At 36.0% G+C, this 25,841-nt stretch overlaps 1 protein-coding gene across 1 annotated transcript in view; it reads left to right on the top strand.

Annotated features, from left to right (window-relative positions):
* Nucleotides 1-1,474: 1,474 nt before the first annotated feature.
* LOC128663611 (intercellular adhesion molecule 5) overlaps nt 1,475-25,841 on the top strand; it is a 429,039-nt gene continuing 404,672 nt past the window's right edge. Inside the window, exon 1 of the mRNA XM_053718016.1 lies at nt 1,475-1,656. Within this exon, the coding sequence (XP_053573991.1) occupies nt 1,599-1,656 (58 nt within the window). The 5' untranslated portion in view covers nt 1,475-1,598. The remainder of the gene's footprint in view (nt 1,657-25,841) is intronic.

Raw genomic sequence — 25,841 nt, 5'->3', positions numbered from 1 at the left:
TATATATACAGTATATATATATATATATATATAGATGATAGAGACAGATAGATAGATAGATAGATAGATAGATAGATAGATAGATAGATAGATATGCAGGGCTAGAACTTGTAAAAAAAAATGTTCTCCCCTTCTATAATATATTGATATTTTTCCACCTCTGTATATACAGTATATATTCAGCTAAACTCATGCATATGCTTCCTTATTATATGATACTCCAATAGTTAAAACTATTATTTGGATTTCTGCTAGCGGATTAGAAACACCATTGCTGGGTATAGGGCCCATGCCCAGTAGGTGGGATATAAATAGGAGAAGTGAATAAATATCATTTTCTCTCTTTTTACTACAGTCTAGCTATATCCATATTTCCCCCAGTACTAACAAAGATCATACTATATTGAAGGTATCGGTTTAGAAACAGGTATAATGTCACAATACATCTCCTTGTTGCTCCTTTTTTGGGATATTTGCTTTCCCTAATTGTCAGTATTACACTCAACGTGCATCCAGATATACAACATTCTCTACTTGATGGTACTTATGTTTATAAATGTATATATACATCCATACCTGGATAATAAACCATATATTGACCCTGTACTTTTTAGAAACCACTCTAATTCCTTCTTTCTGCCAATACACCTAAGCTGATGATAGTGACCTTTTATTACTACGGGACCACACAATGATTCTGTTTTCTTTACCATCCTATATTAATTAACCTATGCGGCATATTCTATTTATAGCTATGTTTTCATATATAGTTAAACAACTTGCATGGACCATGCAAAATTGATATGGCTTTCTGATTACTAATTTGCTTACCATACACAAAATATCACCTCCCCCCCACTATAATAAACCTTCTATACCAGGAGGGTTAAATATGCAGTTTGTCTCATCTATACCGCACCCTATTTCCCTTCTTATAAGCATAGCTTGTAGAACAACATAACATTGACCCTATCCCACCCTCCAAGCTCAACAATATTGTTTATCACTTTTTTTTTATATATATTATTATGAGCTGAATGTTAACTTTTGAAAAGTGAGGTTCTAACCCTAATACATACGGCAACATTTATGCTGTTCTAATGCTTTTTGTTTTTTATTGTTAAGATATTATTGCAATGTAAAAGCTGACAATCTGTTATTTCTCACATTGTATGTACATGATTATATTGTTTGAAAACTTCAATAAAAATATTTAAAAAAAAAAAAAAAAAAAAAAAAAAACTATTATTTGATTAATCACCTTAATTTAATAATTGTGCTTTTATAAAGTATTGACCCTTTAAAGTATAAATTATGTAACGGTTATTATATTACTCCTCTATGGAATGTGCATTTTTATTCTTTTCTTACGTCACCCTGTGGGACTGGCTCTTAGACTATGTTTTTCTCCAGAAGTGAAACTGTCTGATACATTCTGTAAAAATAACATAAAAAAAAAGCTCAGCGTATCTGTTGTTACACTTTCCTTCCAGCTATTGTGTTCATCAAGCTCGTGAAACTCAAGAACTACAGAAAATCAGAACTTCCTTTGAAACCAGAAGTTTATCTTCACCCCATATGTTTTTTGTTTTCCAACAATGATGTTTCGCCTCTTGATTCTCGCTGTCACAGTTTTTAACAGTATTCAGCAAAATGGTAAGTAATACTTTTGTAATGTGTCTAATACACAATTTTTGACAGATTATGTAACTATCAAGAGATTATCCAGTGTGATAGAGTCTGCCTCAAAAAGAGTTTTAAAGGAAAAGATAGATGAATAGATGAATATGAAATTAAAATATATTTTAGATTAAAAGAGAAAATAGAGAATATGGAGTCTTTTTTTAAAGATGGAAAGGAAGGTGTATAAATTGTGGTGCATTTAAGATTATCTTTCTTTAAGAGCTGTAATTCAAGGAATCTACATATATCTTAGTGCTAATGTGTGTGTATATATACAGTATATATATATATATATATATATATATATATATATATATATATACAGTATATAGCAGATACACATACAATTACAGTTTTATCTTTTTTTTCAGGCATCATGTGTGTGTATAACACTGCGCAGTATATTTTGCTAGTATTTATGCTCAACATTAAGTCATAGCTATCTTGCAAATGCATTGCTATTGACACTTTGAGATTAGGGGTAATTCCAAGAATAATTAAACTGTTGTAATTGAACTGTCAGTAACTGTAAACCATTAAATCCCTTACTGTACTTATTCATAAAATTAAGCAATGAAAAGTACTTCTTGACTTTTCTTGTCTGTGATTTAACTACCAAGTCCTTGTATGATTATTATTATTATTATTATTATTATTATTATTATTATTTAAGCAAATAAGCTTATATGTTAGTGGTCTCTTTTGTATATGTAACTCCAGATAACTTTGAAATGGCTAAAGCAAGAGTAAAGAAAAAAAACATAGCTTAAGCTGATACATTTATATGTATGTACAAAGATAAACGCATGAACTTTATTTCAAGCATACTGGGCCAGATAACAAGTGGAGCTTTATTAACAAGCGTTACCTGTGCTAGAACTAAGCTTTTTGCATGCATCGGGGATCGTTTGTATTACAGGTTGAAAGTAAACTTCTTTCACACGCACACAAACCAGACAAGCGTAAAATGCCAAACTTACAATATTGCACGCGTGATAACCTATTCCCCCATAGAAGTCAATGGAGCAAAAAAAGTGGAAAAAACAGCTTACTCACGTGCAAACCCAATTGCATATCCTCAAGTGCACTAGCTCAATGTTCGTCACTTAGCAGAATATATCTATTTATTCGTAAATACATATTTCTACATATATATGATGTTTTTTTGGGGAGAGAGAGAGAGAGAGAAAGGAGAGAGAGAGAGAGAGAGAGAGAGAGAGGAGAGAGAGGAGAGAGAAGAGAGAGAGAGAGAGAGAAGAGAGAGAAGAGAGAGAAGAGAGAGGAGAGAGACAAGAGAGAGGAGAGAGAGGAGAGAGAGCAAGACAGAGAGAGAGAATTATTTATATGTATAGATTTATACAGATATATATATAGGAATATCTATTTAAAAATACTTAGAACATATTGCCCTATGTGAAGAACATTGGAATAAGAAATATTTACAGTAAATAAACACTATATTAACACTTTATTGAAAATTAGTATTCCATAAATATGTTTTTACATGTTTTCATCTACTTAAAGAGACAGTCTATTAAAAATTAAACTTTCATGTTTCAGGTAGGGCATAAATTACTTTTATCATCACAATTGCTTTATTCTCTTGGTATTCGTTGTTGGAAGCTAAATCTAGGTAGATGCATATATTCATTTCAAAGCCCTTGAAGGCTGTATGTTAACTCGGTGCATTTTGACAGTTTTATACAGCGCAAGTTCATGTGTGGCATATAGATAACACTGTGCCGTGGAGTTATTTATGAGCCAGCAATGAATTGCTTAAATGCATGTCTGTCAAAAGAACTGAGATAAGGGGGCAGTCTACAGAGGCTTAGATACAAGGCAATCACAGAGTGTCTTGGTTATGCAAAATTTTGGAATGGGTAATAAAGGGATTATCTTTCTTTTGAAACAATACAAATGTTGGTGTAGACTGTCCCTTTAACTGCAGGGCCCCAATGCACTTATATAAATGTATTATGTGTGTACATATGTATTTATGTGTTTATATATGTGTATATATTTCTGTAAATACATAAATATACATATGTACACATATATAGACATACATACATATATATATATATATATATATATATATATATATATATATATATATATATATATATATATATATATATATATATAAAATGAAGCCCAAGAGATGCACTCTCTGTGTTGCAATTTTTTTTTTTTTTTTCAACACGGCGAGTGCATCTCTTGGGCTTCATTCTATATTCAATCTGGATTGCACCCCCACATTAAACTAAGGAACAGTGAGTGCTGATATCTGGGACATTATTTATATATATATATATATATATATATATATATATATATATATATATGTATATATATATATATATATGTATATATATGTATATATATGTGTATATATATGTATATACAGTATATGTATACATCTTCAGACATGTATATGTATGTATCTTTAGGTTAAAGCCCTTTGCCTGCCTTTTTTTTTTTTTCTAACACCCGAGACCTCATATTGTTGAGCCTTTATAACGTTTTTGTGCAATATTTTTTAAATATCTTTTTATTAGATTGCATTATTATGAGTGTAACTGTACTTTGTAATGAATTTTACGAGTGAAAAACCCTACGCGAACCAACAGCTGTGATAAACTCCATTTTGCTTGCTTGCGTAACTGTTAGCGTTATCTAGCCTACAATGATTTTTTTTCCATAAAATTATTTATTAAAGGGATATTCTAGTCAATTCTGAAATGTCACACAGTAAAAGCTGCCACTAATAGTTGATTGATTTATCAAAGGCTTCACAAGCCTTTCGATCCCATACGACTGCAGGTTCTCACAAGAGAACCTGCATGCCATATTTAACAAGCAGCAGTCATCAGACCACTGCTTTCCTAACCTTTCGCCACCTCTAAAGTTCAATCTCATGGTATTGTCCGACTGGGGAGATTAACAGCTCCTGCCCGCTGTGCACGGACAGGAGTGGGATTGCACGCAAGCGCAAAATAGCACTCATGTGTAATGCTGAATTTCCCCAAGGGGGAATTCAGCCCACCAGAGGCGAGCTGCGGCAGACAGGGGCGCATATGTGTGCCCCTGTCCACCTCAGCTTGATAAATCGCCCCCTAAAGCTACAATAAATTAAGGATTTGTCAATACATGTGTCATAAAAAATTGAATTGCACTGTTGCACATTTTATGTTAACCACGTAAGGGCAAGGTTTTTTAGAGTTTCTGTGTATAAATGACAGATTGTCAAAACAGATGTGGGTTCTGGTAAACAAATGAAACAGATGTATCTGTCCACTCCTAAATTAGGCTGCTACCCCTGTCTTGGTTGTTGCAATTGCATCAACATGATTAAAGGTGAATATTTTCATCATCATTAAAAATTTTGGGTTACCACACTTGTAATACAGATTAAGCTTCTAAAAGGAAGGGAGAGTTTTTGGATTTTTAAACTCAACTCACTAGAGCCGTTAGGAATGAACAGGGAAATTGAATGGCAAATTTCTTGAAAGGATTTATTAAGAGATTGAGTTGTTAACTAACTGATAGGATGTATATATTTAGTAATGTGTTGTTTTGTATTTTCTAAAGAGATTATTGGGCAGAGGACATGATTCTGGTGAACTGCTTGTGCAATGACGCCCCCTGCAGATTCGCGGCCGGTGTCAATCAGCCCGATCGTATAGGATCAGGCAGATTGAAGACCGCAGTCTCAGAGGCAGCGGATCAGTTATGGAGCAGCAGTCTTTAGGTCGCTGCTTCATAACTACTGTTTCCGGCGAGCCTGAAGGCTCGCGCTGAAACAGGGGCATCAAGCTTCATTTGGAGCTTGATAATTCGGCCCCTAAGTATGTGCATACTGCACAGTGATTGATTTTTGTTATGTTATTATCATTTGTCTGACTGACATGATCCGCTGTAGCAATCATGTCCACCATACATTGATAAATGTCGACAGCATACGCTGTAGGCATTTATCATTGCACAAGTAGTTCTGGTGAACTGCTTGTGCAATGCTTCCCCCTGCAGATTTGCGGCCACTAGCAGGGGGTGTTAATCAACCCGATCGTATAATATTGGGTTGATTGATGTCCACACCCTCAGAGGCAGCGGACGAGCTAAGGAGCACTTAGCTACTTCTTAACTCCTGTTTCCGGCGAGCCTGAAGGCTTGCGCGCAAACAGGGGTATTTGGCCCCATTCGGGCCATGATAAATCGGCCTCAATGTCTCAGGCCATGATAAATTGGCCATAATGTCTTCTGTATGCAACATGATTAAGGTCATGTAGACCGAAACGTTGTTGTACTTTTTTGGTTATGTCCCAATAAAAACATATTCTTGCTGTAAATTGCCCCTGCTGCTTTTTTTGCACTGGTATAAATGACAGAGGCAATTTTGGCATTTTGGCTCTGTTTTGGATTCCCCATAATTATCCACTCTCTTGTTAATATGTGCACCTATACATAGTATAAACAGGGCTTTCTTGTAATACTGTATATGGGTACATAAAATAAACATAAATAGGAATTTAATATTGAAAAATTGGGGTGGGGAATAAAATATAATTTTGTAGTTTACTTTATAATCCTTTCTAGACAATGGACTCTATTTATTAAAGCATCAATCTCAGTGCATTCGCCGGCATCAATACGCTCGCCAGACATAGCTGACACGGATCTGAATACGATCCCCCTATTTATCAAAAAAGCTGTCAAAAACAAGCGCGTCAAGTACGGTGCGAAGAGCATCGGACTGTTGTTAACTAACAGTCATCGATGTCGTGGTTATTCAGGTTTTTCCAAACTTTATTTATACCATTTCATTACTGTCCATGAACAAGTACATTTCTCTTAAGCTAATCTTTTATTTTTTAACTGTTAATGTCCAAGAAATAGCTACATTTATACCTCAATAAACAATATCTCATAGAAAGTTATTTTTATATTTATTTGTTATACAAAAAAAATCTGTTATATGATACTTTCACATAAATTAATGTGTATTTGTATTTCTAGAAGTCATGATATGCTTTTATCTCATATATTTTTTTATAAATGATTATTAATGCTAGAATTTGTACATATATCTTTGCACATACAGTATATATGTGTGTGTGTGTTATGTCAGAAATCTTTTTCAAACATATTTACTTTTCCCTAAATTCCTTTTTTTGTTCTAAACAATGCTGTCTTTCATATATCTGTTTATTTATACCACTATATGTATATAGTTTATATTTATTATTATTCTGAGCAGGAATATTTGCAAATATATCATGTAATCAGGGTATCATATGTATTTTTTGCAATCAATGGATATTTTAAGAGCTGGGCTAGTTTTCTCTCTGTACCTGTGTAACCCCTCCTGATTGCAATCTAGTTTTAAAAACCACCCCTTCACAGGTGTTATAAAATGGGCTGGCATAGATGACATTTCTTACTGAAAAAGAATTCAAGAGAAGGAAGAAAAACACTGAAAATATCATGACAGTAAAGAGGTGATTTTATTCCTGCTGTATCTGAATCATGACAGTTTAAAGTTAGATTTGGCTATCTCTTTGAGCTATCAGCTTAAGATTATATTGAATCAAACATCAATTCGAATTTTATGAAACCTTGTCCAAAATATTACACTGAGTGTCCCAATGTCAGCATCAATGTTTATCTTTAATTCTAAATTCACATATACATACTTTCAAAGTATAATACACAATAGGGGAAATTTATCAAAGGTCTGGCGGAACTGATCCGACAGTGTGGATCAGGTCCACCAGACCTTGCTGAATGTGGAGAGCAATACGCTCTCCGTATTCAGCATTGTACCAGCAGCTCTTGTGAGCTGCTGGTGCAATGCCGCCCCCTGCAGATTTGCGGCCAATCGGCCATCCGCAGTAAGGTGTCAATCAACCTGATCGTACTCGATCGGGTTGATTTTCGGCGATGTGTGTGGTTATGGAGCAGCGAAGCATCCAGAGCTTGATAAATGGGCCCTCATGTAAACAAATGGCACTTACAAGTTCTGATGAGTGATCAATGACACAAGTGGAATTATTGATTTAACTCTAAAAGTTTGCAAAATTTGCTATGCTTGGATTGTAAGCTTAATAGCCATCACCCGATCTAAAATCATTACACCAAAGTATATACTGTATATGTAGATGCTAGACACCCAAGGGTCTTTACTTAGAGGCATTTTGACATCTTTCATTTTCCCTTTTATCATCATGGACTGAAAATAAAATTTACGGAACAAAAACAAAAAAAACTATGTTATTAAAATAAACAATTTAATTAAAATAAATGTATTAAAAAAAGATATATTTTTGAATATTGGTATGACATATGTGCTGACAAGGAAAGAGGAGGAGTCAATACAAGCCATTATTTATAAACAAAGTATACAATTACTCTGATTGGCTATCACAGGGATTGTATATGCAGTAAAAGTACTAAACCATTACTGCACTTTTGCTGGATAGCTGCCCGCATCCAGCAACAGCATGAGATACACTCTGATCACAGGACCCTACAGGCAGGAATGAGATTACTGGAACATCCCGGAAATCACTTGCCTGGGGTTAACTTCATAGCACTATTTCTCTGCTGAATCATTGCTGAAACATGTAGCAATAGCATGGTCATGTTCCCGTCAGCAAGAACTAAGCTATAAGAGCCCGGGAAGAAGAGGTTCAAATTCCAATCCATAAGAATTTCCATGAAAATCATGTATGCAAGATAATTTTTGCTTTGTTGTCCATACAATTCCAATGTATATTTCATTTTTGTGCTGATGTAGACGCTAGGACATCTGCTGACCCCTGTTCCACACCAACAATTTAAGCTCAAATTTTTATCATTGTTTAAGTTGTTTTTAATTGTGTAATTAAGTAGAAGGTTTTGCAAGATATCCAGAGCTGTTCAGACTCTGGAACATGTGATCATATCCACCACAGCTGGGTTCTGTTCTCCTGTTTGGTGTTAAATGTATTACACCATGAAAGTCTCTGTTTTCAGAAGCTTTGCAGATGTATTAGAATTAGGACTTTATTTTATTTTGTTTAATATATATATTTTATACACAAGTGATGTAATAGATTCATATATCACTTTATATAGTTTTTATATTTGTCTTATGTATTTCTTCCAACTGGAGGCCAGAGATACAGAGCCAGCCAGTGTATACCAGGGGGCCCATTTAACAAGCTCCGTACGGAGCTTGTGGGCCCCTGTTTCTGGCGAGTCTTCAGACTCGCCAGAAACAGCAATTATGAAGCAGCGGTCACAAAGACCGCTGCTCCATATCGCTGTTCGCCTGCTCTGAGCAGGCGGACAGACATTGCAGGAAATCAACCCGATCGAGTACGATCGGGTTGTTTGACACCCCCCTGCTGGCGGCCGATGGCTGGTGTAATGCTGAATACGGAGAGCGTATAAGCGAGGGCTTGCGGACCTGATCCGCAGTGTTGGATCAGGTCCACAAGACCTTTGTTAAATATGGGCCCAGGTATCAAGGGATCATTGATTTGCAATATAATTCATATACAAAACATTTATAGAGCATAAGATTAAGAAGGCATCATGCCATGGTACTATACCTCCCTCAATCCACTAGAAGTGCCTTCATATGTATTAGTAAAACTGCTTGAAAGATATAAAAAAGGATAAATATAAAAGGAAAATCTCTGAAAGCAAAAGATATATATCCAACGGAGACACAAAACACAATTGATTCAATATCGGTAATGACTCTCTAATGTACTTAAATTCAGGCTACTAAACATAACTAAAATATAAGTGCATTGCATGTGTGGAATTAACAGTTACATATAAGTTTGAGTCATATAATTATTTAACTTGATTAATAATAAATAAATTAGGAGCAGTCAAATTGAAACTTTCATGATTCAGATAGAGAATGTCAGTTTAAGAGACTTTATTTTTGTTTTCAAATGCATGTCATTGTTTTGGTATCCTTTGTTGAAAAGCATATATATATATATATATATATATATATATATATATATATATATATATGCTCAGCACCAGCAATACACTACTGGGAGCTAGCAGGTGATTGGTTGCTTGACACATTTGTGTCTTGTCATTTGCTCACTAGATGTTTTCAGTTAGCTCATAGTACTACAAGTTACAGCAGGGGTGGGCAACTATTGGCCCTCCAGATGTTATTAACTACATCTCCCATAATGCTCTCTGAGCCATAATGAAAGCAAAGCATCATGGGAGATGTAGTCCATAACATCTGGAGGGCCAATAGTTGCCTACCCCTAAATTACAGTATATGCAAGCAACAGTGCAAACATATAATAAAACATGAAACCTTTTTTTTTGGTTTCCATTTTTATGTCCCTTTAAATTAAAATAATTTATTAGGAAATAATCTTGTTTATTGACATGTGAGATTAGCCGCGCAGAAATACTATTTGAAATGTGCCGTGCAAACAACCAAACAAATATATGAACAAAAGGTCACTGCTTTTGAATTTGAAAGACGTGAAATTTGTATGTGTAGTAAAAAAATTGCAATATTATTTCATTATTTTCCAATAATTCAACTTAAAAAACAGAACGTTTTTCAGTTCTGAGACGCATTACATACTTCACAAGCCTAAACTTGCTACATATGTATCGCTAGTTGGCGTCTACTGAAAAGCATTGCAAGTTCTGTCTATTCTAATAAAAAATTGGATTAGTTCCTCCAAACAAGGCAACTAGTGAGGTGAGTTTGGTCATTGAAAAATAAATGCAGCAAGCAAGGCATCTTTATTTTCAGAAAGGTTTACCTTGTGGTTGAAATGTTTTTAACAAATAAAGAAAGACGTTTGGTTACAAGGGGCTAGATTACAAGTGGAGTACTAATTTAATGTGTGCCCGTAAACAGGCAAATTTGTTAAATAACTAGCCATCACAAGTGTAAGTTTTTTTTATTAAAATAAAAAAATTGTAGCATCTTTTTTTTGTTTGTTTTTTTTGTTAAATAACTGCACAAGGCAGTTATAAGGGGTTAAAGTGAGGGGATGTGGGATGTTGGGGTGTTGGAAAAAACGGCACTGGAAAGTGCCTTTACATTGCGGTCTATTGGAACTTTCTTAAAAATGTACATTTATATGTATATGCTTATATAAATATATATTTATGTGTACTATATACACATATAAACACATAAATATATATGTATATATTCATATACAAATATATTTAAACTGTGCTTCCCAACGCTGCGTGACTTACCCCCTTCACTGTGCTAGGTTCTGTGCTGTGTCTATTGGCATCATAATGAGACTCCTTGGAGGAGGTGAAAGGTAGACCTATTGTGTCAGGTATCGGTTCCCTCTTTGAACACCTCTCCAATTGGGTTGAAACACTTTTACAACCATTGGTCCTACAATTTCCTTCATACCTGCGAGACACCAAACATTTGGTGTCTAATCTGGATAAGATGTCTTGGAGTACCACGTCCTCCTGGTTAACAATAGATGTGGTTGGCCTATATTCGGCAATTCCACACAATATAGGGGTAGATGCTGTAGCAGAAATCCTAAAAGACTTCAGCAACTATGATCATGACCTATGGATGTTTATTTGCAGAGCATTGGACTTCCTTTTAACGCATAACTTTTTTCGTTTTGAGGGTGATTTTTACCTCCAGAGACGTGGGACCGCGATGGGTGCGAAGTTTGCACCATCCTACGCTAACATCTATATGGGATGGTGGGAACGGTCCCACGTCTTTGGAGGTGAAAACTCATTTCATGACAAAATAAAACTATACAAACGTTTTATTGATGACCTCATCTTCATATGGCAGGGCACTGAGGAGGAGGCCAAGCTATATGTTGATTATTTGAACGCAAACAAAGTAGGTTTGCAGTTCACATATCAGTTTGAAAAGGTAAAGATTCCTTATTTAGATATAGTCTTGGAAGGGGTCATTGAAACCAACAGCATTAAAACCACGTTGTATAGAAAACCTATTATGTCAAATACAATATTACATGCAAAAAGTAACCACCCTAAGCATACAGGCTTTGGGGTGGCAAAAGGGCAATTTATGCGCATTAAGAGAAACTGCTCTGAAGATAGTGATTTCCTTCTAGAGAGCAGTAAGTTTAAAGAATCTCTATTGCAGAGAGGGTATCGACCCAAGACAGTAAACAGAGCACTCTTAGAAGTGTCACGAATGGATAGGGCCACACTCATAAATAATGAAACTATCAAACGTCAAAAACGATTTGATCTTTCAAGACCCACCTTCTCTACCACCTATAGTCCTCAATTTTATGATATTTGTGGCATTATCAAGAAACATCTACCGATAGTGTCGGCTGAAGATAGCCTGAAGGACTATGTAGAAGGAGGTTGTAACTATGTATCCAGGAGAGGGTGTACTATTGGAAATATAATATCACCCAGTCTACTGAAAAAAACAGGAACACATACGAGTAGTTGGCTTACAATAAAAGGCCACTACAAATGCAACTATACAAACTGCATTGCCTGCTCACACGTATGCATTGGTCAGACTTTCCAATCACGCGTTACCAATAAGGTGTACACTCATGAAAGCTGTAGCACATGTCGCAGTACATATGCAGTTTATCTTATTGAATGCACCAGCTGTAGGCTACAGTATACAGGATGTACTACTAGGGAGGCAAGAACTAGAATAAGGGAGCATTTAAATGACATCAAGAATAATATTGAATGCTCAGATCTGTCTAGGCATTTCATCTACTGCCACAATCAGGATGTAACTTTTTTTAGTTGGCAAATAATAGAGTTAGTAAAACCTAGATCAAGAGGAGGAGATAGAACTAGTCACCTCCTCTATAGAGAAGCCTTCTGGATCTTCCAGTTACAAACAAGAAGACCAAAGGGCTTAAATATCGAGGGGGATGTCATTAATTTTTGGAAAAGGACTTAAATACAAACATACCACTCACCTGTTTTTATAATAATGTAGAAGCATTATAGCTTTGGTGCAGGAGAGAGGTTCTTTATTATTAGTCTTTTTTGGTTAAATGCTGTCCCCCAATGCTAACATGATCTCTTTATAGTCACTGTCAGACCACTATGAAGAGTCACTTATCTAATATACTATTTTTCATTGCCTCTAAAATTTTATATTCTAGTTACTGGAATACATAAGATGTTAATAAGCCAGTCCTAAATATTTGGATTTTAGGCCTGTGTAGTCTGGAATTTGGGTGACTGTGAGAAATGGTATATTTATACTTTGTATGAGCTAAGCACTTTCGTTTTCAAGTCTTATTCCCTGAACATTTACAAATATTTTGCAATTGAGGACCAGCAAATTGCAAAAGCATATAAAGTTATTTAGTTTTTAAATAAAACATATGTAATATCAATCAAATAAGGATTGAGTAAAGAATTAAATACAATGTGAATACAAACATTTTACAAATAAAATTAAAATGTCCACATTCAAATAATAGAATTTGTACTGGAGATATGCATATGTATTATATCAAGTGTAACAAATAACAAACATCAATATAGCTGGAAGTGAAAGAGTTAATCCTATACAAGTGTTAGAGATTTGAGTAATTAACTTTTGAGCAAATGAAATCACAGCAAATCTCAGGAGCCATTTTGGCTAATGTGTATAAAAGAGAGGCATTTACAATGTTAACTTATGTCTATGAATAAGGCCAGGGGGGCCGAAACGTGTAAGACAGCTTAAGGGATGAGCTGTGATTGAAAAAACTATCTGGATTTTAATAATGTTTACATTGAAAAAAGCTTTGATTTTTTGAGCGCTAAACTTGACTCGCTGGTGTTCTTAAACTTTTTGTGTTATCATAATGAGACTTCATAATGAGCGCAAAGCTTCCATGCAATGCGAATGGGAGATCACGTTCGCATTGCGCTCAACTTTTAATACCAGCAAATATTGCGCTTGCGAAAGCGCAATTTTGCGCTCCACTCGTAATCTGGCCCAAGGTGTTTTATGTCATTTTAACCTATTAGCTTCCATCTGGACACAGTCCTGAGTTTTAAGGACTTTATGTATACATCCAGAAGACAGGTAAAGGCCTGTGTGCTACCTCCCTCACATGCAACACCCAACGCCCCAAACCAATAAGAGAGGCTGTAACAAATACAGCAGATCAAAGAGTAAACTAAAGCATTAGTCTTGGACAAACCAAATACCACGGATTAAGATTAAAGCTATTTCTTAAAATCTATATGTAAAATACATATATTTGTTATTCTATTTTTAAGCTGCTAACCTGCTGTCTTTAGAATAACATGTGAATTTGAGTGACCCTTGCTGTATAGGCATCTATTTTACATATGGCCCTATGCATTACATATATATCAATGTTACTGAAAAATGTTCATATAAAAATTCTATAGTTTTCCAGCATATACAAGAAATTCTGTCTGAAATGGGTTTTGCCATAATACTTTTAAGACCTCTATGCTGGTGTTTTGTCTATAATATAATAAACAGACATTGAAGCACACATGCAAAAAGAATGTGACTTCTTATCAAGCATCTGCAATTAACCACAACATGGTAAGGCAGGGAACAAAAAGCTTATGCTTCGAAATTCCTAGAAATATTTTTTCTTATGTGTATGCAGTACAGGATGCAATTGGTGATCACTAGAAATAAAAAATAGGTAAATTTGCTGTATTCCATGATTCAAAATCCCATAAAGGGCAAGCTAATAAGTGGAGTGATACTTTGCGCTCCCGATTGCGCATCATCTTCGCTAGATGGAGGTAGCGCATATATTACAAGTTAAAAGTAAAAGTATTTTATTTATAACATTGTATGCCATACCCATTTGTTTTCTCAATCATATTTTAAAAATGGTTTTCAGTATTTATATATGTTCTTTTAGGAGAGTTATTGAAGACCATATTTATTTAAACAACATAAAAACCCATAATTTTCATTCATGATTCAAATAGAGCATACATTTTAAAACAGCTTTTTCAATGTACTTCTAGATTGTAAATTCCCACGAGAATAGGGCCCTCAATTTCTCCTGAATTTCACCTAGATTACAAGTTTTGCGTTCGGGTTTTAACGCTGAAAAAATGGTCATTTCAGCGGTAAAACAGCACCGCAGCCATTACAAGTCTGGTTGGTATAGCTGTACCGCAAGCCTTTTAAAAATGAAGTTTTTTCATGGGACTTCCATAGCACAGCCATTACGAGTTTTACAGTGAGGCTAAAAAACTTGCGTTACACCCTATACCGTCAAGATCCGTTTCGCAATCGGAGAACAGTAGTTATGAGTTTTACGCTACAAAACTGTGACATAAAACTCATAACTAAAGTGTTAAAAAGTACATTAACACCCATAAACTACCTATTAACCCCTAAACTGAGGCCCTCCCGCATCGCAAACATTATATTAAACTTATTAACTGCCACTAATAAAATTTATTAACCCCTATTTCCCCGCACCCCAACATCGCTCACATTATAATAAAGATATTAACCACTATTCCGCCACTCCCCGACACCGCCGACACTATAATAAATCTATTAACCCATAAACCGCAAGGCCCCCACAACGAAATATACTAAATTAAACTATTAACCCCTAAACCGGAAGGTCCCACAACAAAATATACTAAATGAAACTATGAATCCCTAAACCAAAAGCCCCCACATCCCAATAAACTAATTTAAACTAGTAACCTCTAAACCTAACGCCCCCTAACTTTATATTAAAATTACAATTTTCCGATCTTAAATTAAATTAAAACTTACCTGTCAAACTTACCTGTCAAACTAAGTTTAAACTAACAATTAAACTAATATAACTATTAAACTAAAATTAAACTAACTACCAATTAAAGAAAACTAAAATACACATTAAAAAAATCCTAACACTACTATAAAAATTACAAAATATCTAATTACAAAAAATAAAAAATACTAACTTACAAAAAATAACAAACACTAAATTACGAGAAAAAAAATAATTTAAAACTAAAAAAGAATTACACCTAATCTAATAGCACTATAAAAATAAAAAGCCCACCCAAATAAAAAAAAAACACTAGCCTACAATAAACTACCAATAGCCCTTAAAATGGCATTTTGTAGGGCATTGCCCTAAGTTAAACAGCTCTTTTACCTGTAAAAAAAAAACACAAAGGCCCCCCAACAGTAAAACCCACCACCCAACCAACCCCCCAAAATAAAAAAACCTAACTCTAACAAAAACCTAAGCTACCCATTGCCCTGAAAAGGGCATTTGTATGGACATTGCCCTTAAAAGGGCATTTAGCTCTTTTGCATTTCAATGAAAAGGGCATTTAGCTCTTTAAGAAAAAAAAAAGAAAAAAACACCCAAAAAAGTTAAAAAAATCCCAACACTAACCCCCGAAGATCCACTTACAGTTCCTGAAGTCCAGACATCCAGACGGCTTCATCTTCATCCATTCGAATCAGCCAATAGAATGAGAGCTGCTTAAATCCTATTGGCTGATTTGAACAGCCAATAGGATTTTAGCAGCCCTAATTCCTATTGGCTGATTCAAAATTTTCAGCCAATAGGAATGCAATGGTACCCCCAGTAGAAAAGGGATACCTTGCATTTCAATCCTCAGTGTGCGGCGGACGATCCCATGAAGAGGACCTCCACGTCAGATCGATAGACCTCCGCCTGGACCTCCGCCTCCTCGCATCACCGCTCCGCCTCCGCAGGGATGAAGAAGATGCCAGTCCCGCGATGGATGAAGATGGAGCCACCTGGATGAAGATGCCGCCTGGATGAAGATGGAGCCGCTGGGATGAAGATCGTTCAAGCGGGACTTGTGAGTACCTAAACAGGGGTTAGTGTTAGGTTTTTTAAGTTTTTTGGGGGTGGGTTTTTTTTAGATTAGGGTAGGCACTCTTAAAAGAGCTGAATTCAGAAAAAGAGCTGATATCTTTAGGGCAATGCCCTACAAAAGGCCATTTTAAGGGCTATTGGTAGTTTATTCTAGATTAGGTTTCTTTTATTTTGGGGTGTTTTTTTTAAAATGGGTATTAGAATAGGAATAATTTTTATTATTTTAGATAATTTTTTTTCGTTTTGGGGTGGGTTTTTATTTTTAGATTAAGGGTTGGGCATTTCATAAATGAGCTGAATGCCCTTTTAAGGGCAGGAAAAATAGTTGAATGCCCTTTTCAGGGCAATGGGTAGATTAGGTTTTACTTTACTTTTATTTTGTGTGTTTGGGGCGTGGGGGTTTGTAATACTGTTAGGGGGTGTTTGTTTTTCTTTTGTAGGAAAAGAACTGTTATCTTTAGGGCAAGGCCCTACAAAAGGCCCTTTTAAGGGCCCACAAAAGACCCTTTTAAGGGCCCTTGGTTGTTTATTATAGATTAGGGTTTTTAATTTTGGGGTGGGTTTTTTATTTTTTAAAATGTGGTGGGCTGGAGGTTTAGGGGTTAATAGGTTTATTTAGTGGTAGTGATGTGGGAGGCCAGAGGTTTAGGGGTTAATAGCTTTATTAAGTTGCGGCGGAGTGGTGGAATAGGGGTTAATAGATTTATTATAATGTGGGTGATATTGGGGTGCGAGGGAATAAGGGTTAATAACTTTAGTATAGTGGCGGCAATATCGGGAGCGGCAGACTAGGGGTTAATAGATTTATTCAGGTGGCGGCAATATCGGGAGCGGCAGATTAGGGGTTAATAACATTATGTAGGTGTCGGCGATGTCGGGGGCAGCAGATTAGGGGTGTTTAGATGTGGGGTTTATGTTAGGGTGTTAGGTTTAAACGTTACTTTTTTCCTCTTGCTTCCTCAATCAGCATAAATGACATCATATATTGTACAAATATATATACACCATACAATTAACATTCTTTGGTTACAAGATTCCATATAATTACCGTATATACAAGTATCACCTGAACATCAAAATAGTCACAATGTATTACTAACAGCCACATTATAACGGATATTTGAAACTGAAAATGAATGAAACGTATAGGCTGCAGCGTGTGTAGTAGTCAGGATCAGACTGATATGCTTCAGGAAAGTTCTTCTCTGTGAAAGGTACATGTTGAGCAAAAAGAGGCTGCTTCTTGGGTGGTAACTAGCCATAGAACAAGCTATAATGCTATTGTTCGTTCTCAGGTTGATCGCTTCTTTCTTTTTTATTTATGCAAATTATGACACTTGGGGAAGTCTCCCTAAGTGTGATGCGGGAATCCAGATGAGGACCCAGTGTGCCTAGAATGAATGTTAATTGTATGGTGTATATATATTTGTACAATATGTGATGTCATTTATGCTGCTTGAGGGAGCAAGAGTTCCTTGCGAAACGCGTTCAGCCATCTTACCCCTGTTGTTATCTAGTCTAGGTGTGTTTTTCTGTTAATTGTGTGAGTCATCCATTGTCCTTTTGTAAGTCAGGATGTGATTAGAATCTGTTTAACTAACCATTGTCTGATGTTTGTCTCATTGTATAATATTTGTTTCTCTTTGTGTAGTAACTACCCCCATGTGTTGGAAATGTCTAAAAGCTGTGTTTTCTGTGCAATAAACCCCTACCCCCTATAACCTCACCCCTGTTGTTATCTAGTCTAGGTGTAAAGTGTCTTTCTGTTATTGTGTGAGTCATTCATTGTCCTTTTGTAAGTCAGGATGTGATTAGCATCTGTTTAACTAACCATTGTCTGATGTTTGTCTCATTGTATAATATTTATTTCTATTTGTGTAGTAACTACCCCCATGTGTTGGAAATATATAAAAGCTGTGTTTTCTGTGCAATAAAGCAGTTCTTGTTTCACCTGAATGTGCTAGTCTGTCTAGTTATTTAGGTGAGCTCCAGCTAAAATCCCTTTTCCTGGGCTACATAGCAGCCTGTTCAAGGCAGAGAAAGAATTATCAGGCAGAGCTACCTAGCCTGGGTAGCTGGAGTCTGTCACAGGGTGGGACCCTGGGTACTGATGCTGTCGGGCATCAGGGATGGCTACAGGCTGTGGTCACTTGCCAGCTACATAGCTGCAGTTGGCAGGGAGGAAGCAGGACCCGTTGGGCAGAGCTACCCAGTTGGGGTAGCCGGGGTATCCATCACAGTAACACTTTATTCTACTCCCATGATAAGGTTATATTCCATTCATTATCATTTAGCTACATCACATGATTTTTCATGTCATCTTCTTCACTTTTTCATTTATAGAATAGGTTCTCAACGTATTGAACTTCAACCATGTTCCATGTTCTCCACTCAGACATGTAATCCCACCCAGCCATACATGGACATTATTTTAGGTACACATATATTTTGGTTTAATCAACATTATTATTCAAAATAATCTTTATAGATATCACTCTTACAAGCATTAATAAAAAGATTAGCCTAGCTGGATGCAAACATGATGCCCATAATGGTTTCTTTAATTTGTGAATAATAATCTTGATTATACCAAAATATATTTGTACCTAAAATAATTTCCATTAATTTCAATATATATCCAAATTGTTCCAACTGTAAAGTTTCATCCCTACCTGCAAGAATATTTTTTACAGCCCCTAAACCCAATTCCTTTTCTATGTTAGTATATAAGGAATGCACATTTGCTGTTACCAAACAATATCAGGCTCAAAGTATCCTTTTAAAGTATAGTCTGATCTCAAACACATTTGTTTGTAAGTACGTGTCAACATATCTGGGCATATTGCTAGTGAAGTGACTCACCAGGTGACTTTTATGAATTTTGGGGAGAACATAAAAAGTTTGCACGTGGTGGAGAATGGACTTTAGTCCATTACTGTAAAGAAACAACCTCAGAATATATCTTTTAATTAGGAATATTTTAACTTTTCAGTATAATAATAATACATTTTTGTTCACTTACAGTTCCAAATTTGTTTTTCAATTTGTAACAATGGGGCCAATTTATCAATGTCTGTCTGACATGATACGCTATAGCGTATCATGTCCGACAGACAGCGCTGAATGACGAAAGCATACGCTGTCAGCATTTAGCATTGCAAAAGCAGTTCACCAGATTTGCTTGTGCAATGCCACCCCCTGCAGATTTGCAGATCATATAGGATCGAAAGGATTGCAGACTGCAGCCTCAGAGGCAGCGGACCAGTTACGAATCAGCAGTCTTAAGACCGCTGCTTCATAACTGCTGTTTCCGGCGAGCCTGAAGGCTCGCGCGGAAACAGGGGCATCAAGCTCCATTCAGAGCTTGATAATTCGGCCCCTATGTCTTATCTGCCAACATGAAAAAAATATATATATTTAATAACTGTTGGGTATAAGTCCTCTGACCATCAGAAAATGTAGTCTGAGAGGTTTCGGATCCACACCACAATAAGTGAGTCAGCTCATGCAAAGCTAAACAAAAAACAGTCAGAGAAATGTAGGGGAAAGGGGTTTGATAACCAAACAACTCAGATATATAGAAACAAGTAAAAAATGTATCTGTAATTATGTAAACGTAACTATCTTTTTTTTTTTCAAATTAATGTTGGTCAGTTCTAAAGCTGGAATATACTAAAGGGACATGAAACCCGATTTTTTTTCTTTCATGATTTAGAAAGAGCATTCCATTTAAAACAACTTTCTTATTTCTATTATCTAATTCTCTTGATATCCTTTGCTGAAAAGCATATCTAGATAGTCTCAGTAGCTGCTGCTGATGCTACACACAGATGCCTCGTGTGATTGGCTCACCCATGTGCATTGCTATTTCTTCAACAAAGTATACCTTAATAATGAAGCAAATTGGATAATAGAAGTAGATTGGGATGTTGTTTAAAATTGTATTCTCTAACTGAATCATGAAAGAAAAATGTGTTTAATGCCCCTTTAAGACAAAGGGGAGTTAAAAATAAAAAAACTTCACTAACAACCGCCTGAAAATATTTCTACAAAAAACTGCAGTTGATGCAAAAACAATATAGGGAAAATATGCCAAAATGACCCTGTGTCCAACTCATAGCTGTTCAATTAATGCAACTTCCTGAGATGCATCAGAAAGGATAATAAAAATCATACTTCCTGCTCCCTAGGGGCTTTCTAAATCTAAACTTCCAGTTAAAGAATGAGAGTAGGGGGCCTAATTATCAAGCTGCTCCATAACTTGTCTGAGGCCGTGGACAGAAATCAACCCAATCGAATACGATCAAGTTGATTGACACCCCCTGCTCAAGTTGATTGACACCCCCTGCTAGCGGCCGATTGGCCGCAAATCTGCAGGGGGCGGCATTGCACCGGCAGTTCACAAGAACTGCTGGTGCAATGATAAATGCTGACAGCGTATGCTGTTGGCATTTATCGATGTGTGGACGTGATACGCTACATCGTATCATGTCCGCTCGCACATTATCAAATAGGCCCCTAGATGTGAACAAAATAACCATCTGCTTAGTCTTAAAGGGACATGATACCAAATGTTGAAGCACTTGAAAGTAAAGCAGCATAGGTGTAAAAAGCTGCTTAGAAAATATCACCTGAACATCTCTATGTAAAAGAATTGACACCCCATTGTAAAAGGGCCTTTAAGCAGTCAATCAGGGTACTATTCCCAGGACTTATAAGGGAGTGTGCATCTGACATGTGCAGGCACAGTCTTATTTTTTTCCCTATTTGTTTTTTCCAACTTGAAGCTAGACAGTAGCTAAAGTATAACTGCTACCAGAGTACTCTTGTAATCTGAAGAAATTTGAAGGTAAAATATCTTCTTTTTTTACATATAGATGTTCAGGTGATATTTTCCTGTCAGCTTTTTACAATTATGCTGCATCACTTTCAAGTGATTTAGCATATGGGTATTATGTCCCTTTAAGCAGATCCAAAGAAAAAAGACTTTGGATAATAAAAATGCCTTTCAAGCATATGCATCACAAACTTCTGAATACAGGGAGGAGGTTATCAATAGTAGATTATCATAATTTAATATAGATATTAATTCTATTTTTTTCTAGTTTCACTTGCAGAGTGTGTGTATTGGGTGAGTTTAAATTTTAAAAAAATCTCACTAAAAGAATACTAAAAATAGTTAAAGAGATATGAAACCTACATTTTTTGTTTTATGTTTCCGATAGAGCAAAGACTTTTAAACATTTTTTTTTAATTTGCTACAATTAGAAAATTTGCTTAATTTTTGCACTTCTAAAAAATTAAAAAAAAAAATTTCAGTTAACATTTATCCAAATGTTGTGGCATTCTTTCAAGCCCTGATAAAAATGTGTTTTGTTTTCAAAGATTCATTCAAAGATCCATAGTTATGGGTATGTAAGGTTGGAAAGAACAAAGGATATGAAACACATTTTTTCTTTCATAATTCAGAAAGAGCATACAGTTTTAAACAACTTTCTAATTTACTGATTTTATCAAATTTGCTTTGTTTACTCTTGATATCCTTTGTTGAAGGATCAGCAATGCACTACTAGGAGCTATGTTTACTCCTAGGTGAGCCAATAACAAGAGGCATATATGTGCAGCCACCAATCAGCAGCTAGTACCCAGTAGTGCATTGCTGCTCCATAGATTACCTACTTAAGTATTTTTTAAACAAAAGATACCAATAGAACAAAGCAAACCAGATAATAGAAGTAAATTGGAAAGTTGTTTAAAATTGCATAATATATCACGATTCACCAGCACAGTAGTTCTTTAAATCATTGAATATTTTATTAAAGACCCATTAAAATAAGCGACGTTTCGGGGTAAACCCCTTAGTCATGCTAAGAGAGCATGACTAAGGGGTTCACCCCAAAACGTCGCTTATTTTAATGGGTCTTTGATAAAATATTCAATGATTTAAAGAACTACTGTGCTGGTGAATCGTGATATATTGAGTATTTATGGGGTATTGCAGTTAACCCCTACACCGTGCACAAGTTAAGTAGTGCTGTTTTCCCAACAATGTGTGATGTTCAAAATTGCATGTTCTATCTGAATCATGAAAGAAAAAATTGGGGGTTCATGTCCTTTAACCCCCTTCATGCCATTAGGACGTTCCATGCCATTCTAACAGCGCTGGGCTTTAACTTTTTTAATTTTTACTAACAGTGTTGTGAACCCTATTGTTTTGCCACTAAGGGGTTAATTGAGTGGGCAAACATATTCCATACATACTTGACTCAAGAAATGAAGAAAGTGTACTTATTACAGTAAGAAGTCTCAAGTAACTTGAGACTTCTTACTGTAATAAGTACAGTTTCTTCATTTCAACTGCTGGTTCAAGTAACCCTGGTGAGCCTCTGGGAAGTATTCCCCAATAATCAAGTCCTTGAGATGCACTGGTCAGTCATAGAGAATCATGTACTGTCTGTTACTTAAATATTTTTCGTTAAAAAATACCTTTAATTGCTGATCTTTCATATATATGATAGAAAATGTTCAAGTCCCATGTCCCTTTCATATTATAATGATCTGGAGATGTTAATTTTTTGCTTCTACTGGAAAAAACTTCCTGCAAATACTGATATCCATGGTTTTGGAAACAGTACACTATGAGCCGTCGGACGATGTCTTCCATCATTCCCAAATTTCTATTATTAATCTGTCTGGTATTTTACATATTGTTCTTCATTAAGGTCATATGATTGATATAAATGACAGGGTTCAGTTGGGTTTCCTGTGCAAGCTTCCTGTCATTTACTTTTACATCAGCCTCTGGTAACTCTCTGGCAGCCTAGAGATGAGTGCCAAAGACAGGAAGACAGCTCATAGAAAATACATGTTGAAAGAAGAAATCTTTCTATTGTTATAAAAGAAAGGCTTAACTAATGATCTAAAATAAAAACACAAACATAAAGAGGAATGCAAGTAAAGATTAAACTTTAATGATTTATAGATAGCGTGTACAATTTAAAGGAAATAAAATACTTTCCGATTTACGATAATTATATTTACTCCTTTCACGTGGTATGCTCTGTAGGAACGTCACTCCTTTGCATGAGTGCATACTGAGGTAGGACACAGGAGCGTGCATGTGTTTTCAGCACAATAAGACAAGCTGTGTTTGTTACAATATCAATAAATATAACAATGTTATACAGGAAGTGCTCAAGACGTCTGCACACTTCTGAGGCTACCTCAGTATGCTTAAATGGAAAATAATTAATTTTCCAAAAATGATCCAGAGTTATGTTTGATTTTAATTATACGCTCTGATTTATGAAAGTTACATTTTTACTTCCATATCCATTTAAAAGGGCATTGAACACTTTTGAGATTGTAATTTAAAATGTTTAATTAAATGTAGTAAACAAAAAAAATTGCAATATATGATCATAAATTATTTATTCCTTGTAGTTAAATTATAAAACTTGTAGGGTTTCCTGTTCCTGAAAAAAGTGCAGACTCCAAACAGTGTATCTATTATTGAACTAGTAATTTGAAACGAGCATTCATGACTGTGAGATCAATAATAGATGCACTGTTGTGAATGAGTTTGGATTTAGAGTTCATGGAGGCTCGTCCCCAAAAAAAAACTTTTTCACAATTGCACAATCTCATTTAAGGGTCTCTTAGAAAGATACTAAGCAACAAGGAAGTGGGTCTAGATGTATAGTTTTTAAAGAAGTGAAAACTAAATTTTTGCTTACCTTTATGCTTAAAATGGAGAGTCCACGATTTCATTCCAATTACTAGTGGGATATTCATCTCCTGGCCAGCAGGAGGAGGTAAAGAACACCCAGCAGAGCTGTTAAGTGTCACTTCCCTTACCCATGATCCCCAGTCATTCGGCAGAAGAAAAAAATGGAAATAGAAGATGACACAAGGGTATAGAGGTGCCTGAGGTTTATGTAAAAAACAGCCATCTTAAATTTATTTAAGGGCGGGTCGTGGACTCTCCATGCTGGGAAAGAAATTTATCAGGTAAGCATAAATTTTGTTTTCTTTCCCAAGGCATGGAGAGTCCACAATTTTATTCTAATTGCTAGTGGGAACCAATACCCAAGCTAGAGGACACAGAATGCAAGGGAGGTAAAATTTTAGAGCACGCACAACATCCAGGTTATGCAACAGATGTTCCTTCTGAGAAGAAGGATTAGGACAAAAGGAAGGGACAACAATTTCCTGATTTATATTGTAATCTGAAACTATCTTGGGAAGAAATCTCAACTTAGTACGAAGAACCGCCTTTTCGGCATGAAAAATAAGGTAAGGGGAATCACACTGTAGAGCCGAAATCTCGGAAACTCTGTGAGCAGAAGAAATAGCAAGAAGAAATAAATCTTTCCAGGATAACAACTTAATATCAACTGAATGCATTGGCTCAAACAGAGCCTGCTGCAAAACTCTAAGAACAAGATTAAGGTTCAAAGGAGGAGCCATAGGTTTAAACACAGGCCTGATTTTAGCCAAGGCCTGAACACAAGATTGAACATCTATCTGGCAGATCTGCAAGACATTTGTTTAAAAGAATAGACAGAGCAGAAATCTGACCCTTCAGAGTGCTAACCTACAAACCTTTCTCAAGGCCCTCCTGAAGAAAAGACAAAATTCAGGGAACCCTCCCCCTGCTCCAAGAGAAACCCTTCGATTCACACCAATAAAAGTATTTACGACATTCCTTATGGTAAATCTTATGCATAACAGGCTTACGAGCCTGAAGCATGGTATCAATTACCTTCTCAGAGAAGCTACGTCAAGCCAAAACTAGGCATTCAATCTCCAAGCAGTCAGCTTCAGAGAATCTAGATTTGGGTAAAGGAAGGGACCCTGAAGTAGAAGGTCCTTCCTCAGAGGCCACTTCCAAGGGGGAGAGATGACATTGTCACCAGATTCACAAACCAGATCCTGCTAGGCCAGGCAGGAGCTATTAAAATCACAAATGCCCTCTCCTGTGAGCAATGACTTGTGGAAGGAGAGCAAACGGAGGATACAGATATGCCAGATTAAAGTCCCAAGGCACGGCCAGAGCGCCAAATAGAGTGGCTTGTGGATCTCTTGGTCTTGAATTGTACTTTGGAAGCTAGGCATTCAGACGTGATGCCATCAGATGCAACTCCCACCTAAGGGTTATCATTGAGAATACCTCCGGGTGGAGAGCCCACTCCCTTGGATGAAAATTCTGCCTGATCAGAAAATCTGCTTCCCAGTTGTCCACTCCTGGAATGTGGATGGCAGATAGAAGACAATTATGAGATTCTGCCCACTGAAGAATGCGGTTCACTTCCT

Source organism: Bombina bombina, chromosome 6 (genome assembly GCF_027579735.1).
Source record: "Bombina bombina isolate aBomBom1 chromosome 6, aBomBom1.pri, whole genome shotgun sequence".
NCBI lineage: Eukaryota > Metazoa > Chordata > Amphibia > Anura > Bombinatoridae > Bombina > Bombina bombina.
This window is presented reverse-complemented; position numbering and strand designations above follow the sequence as displayed.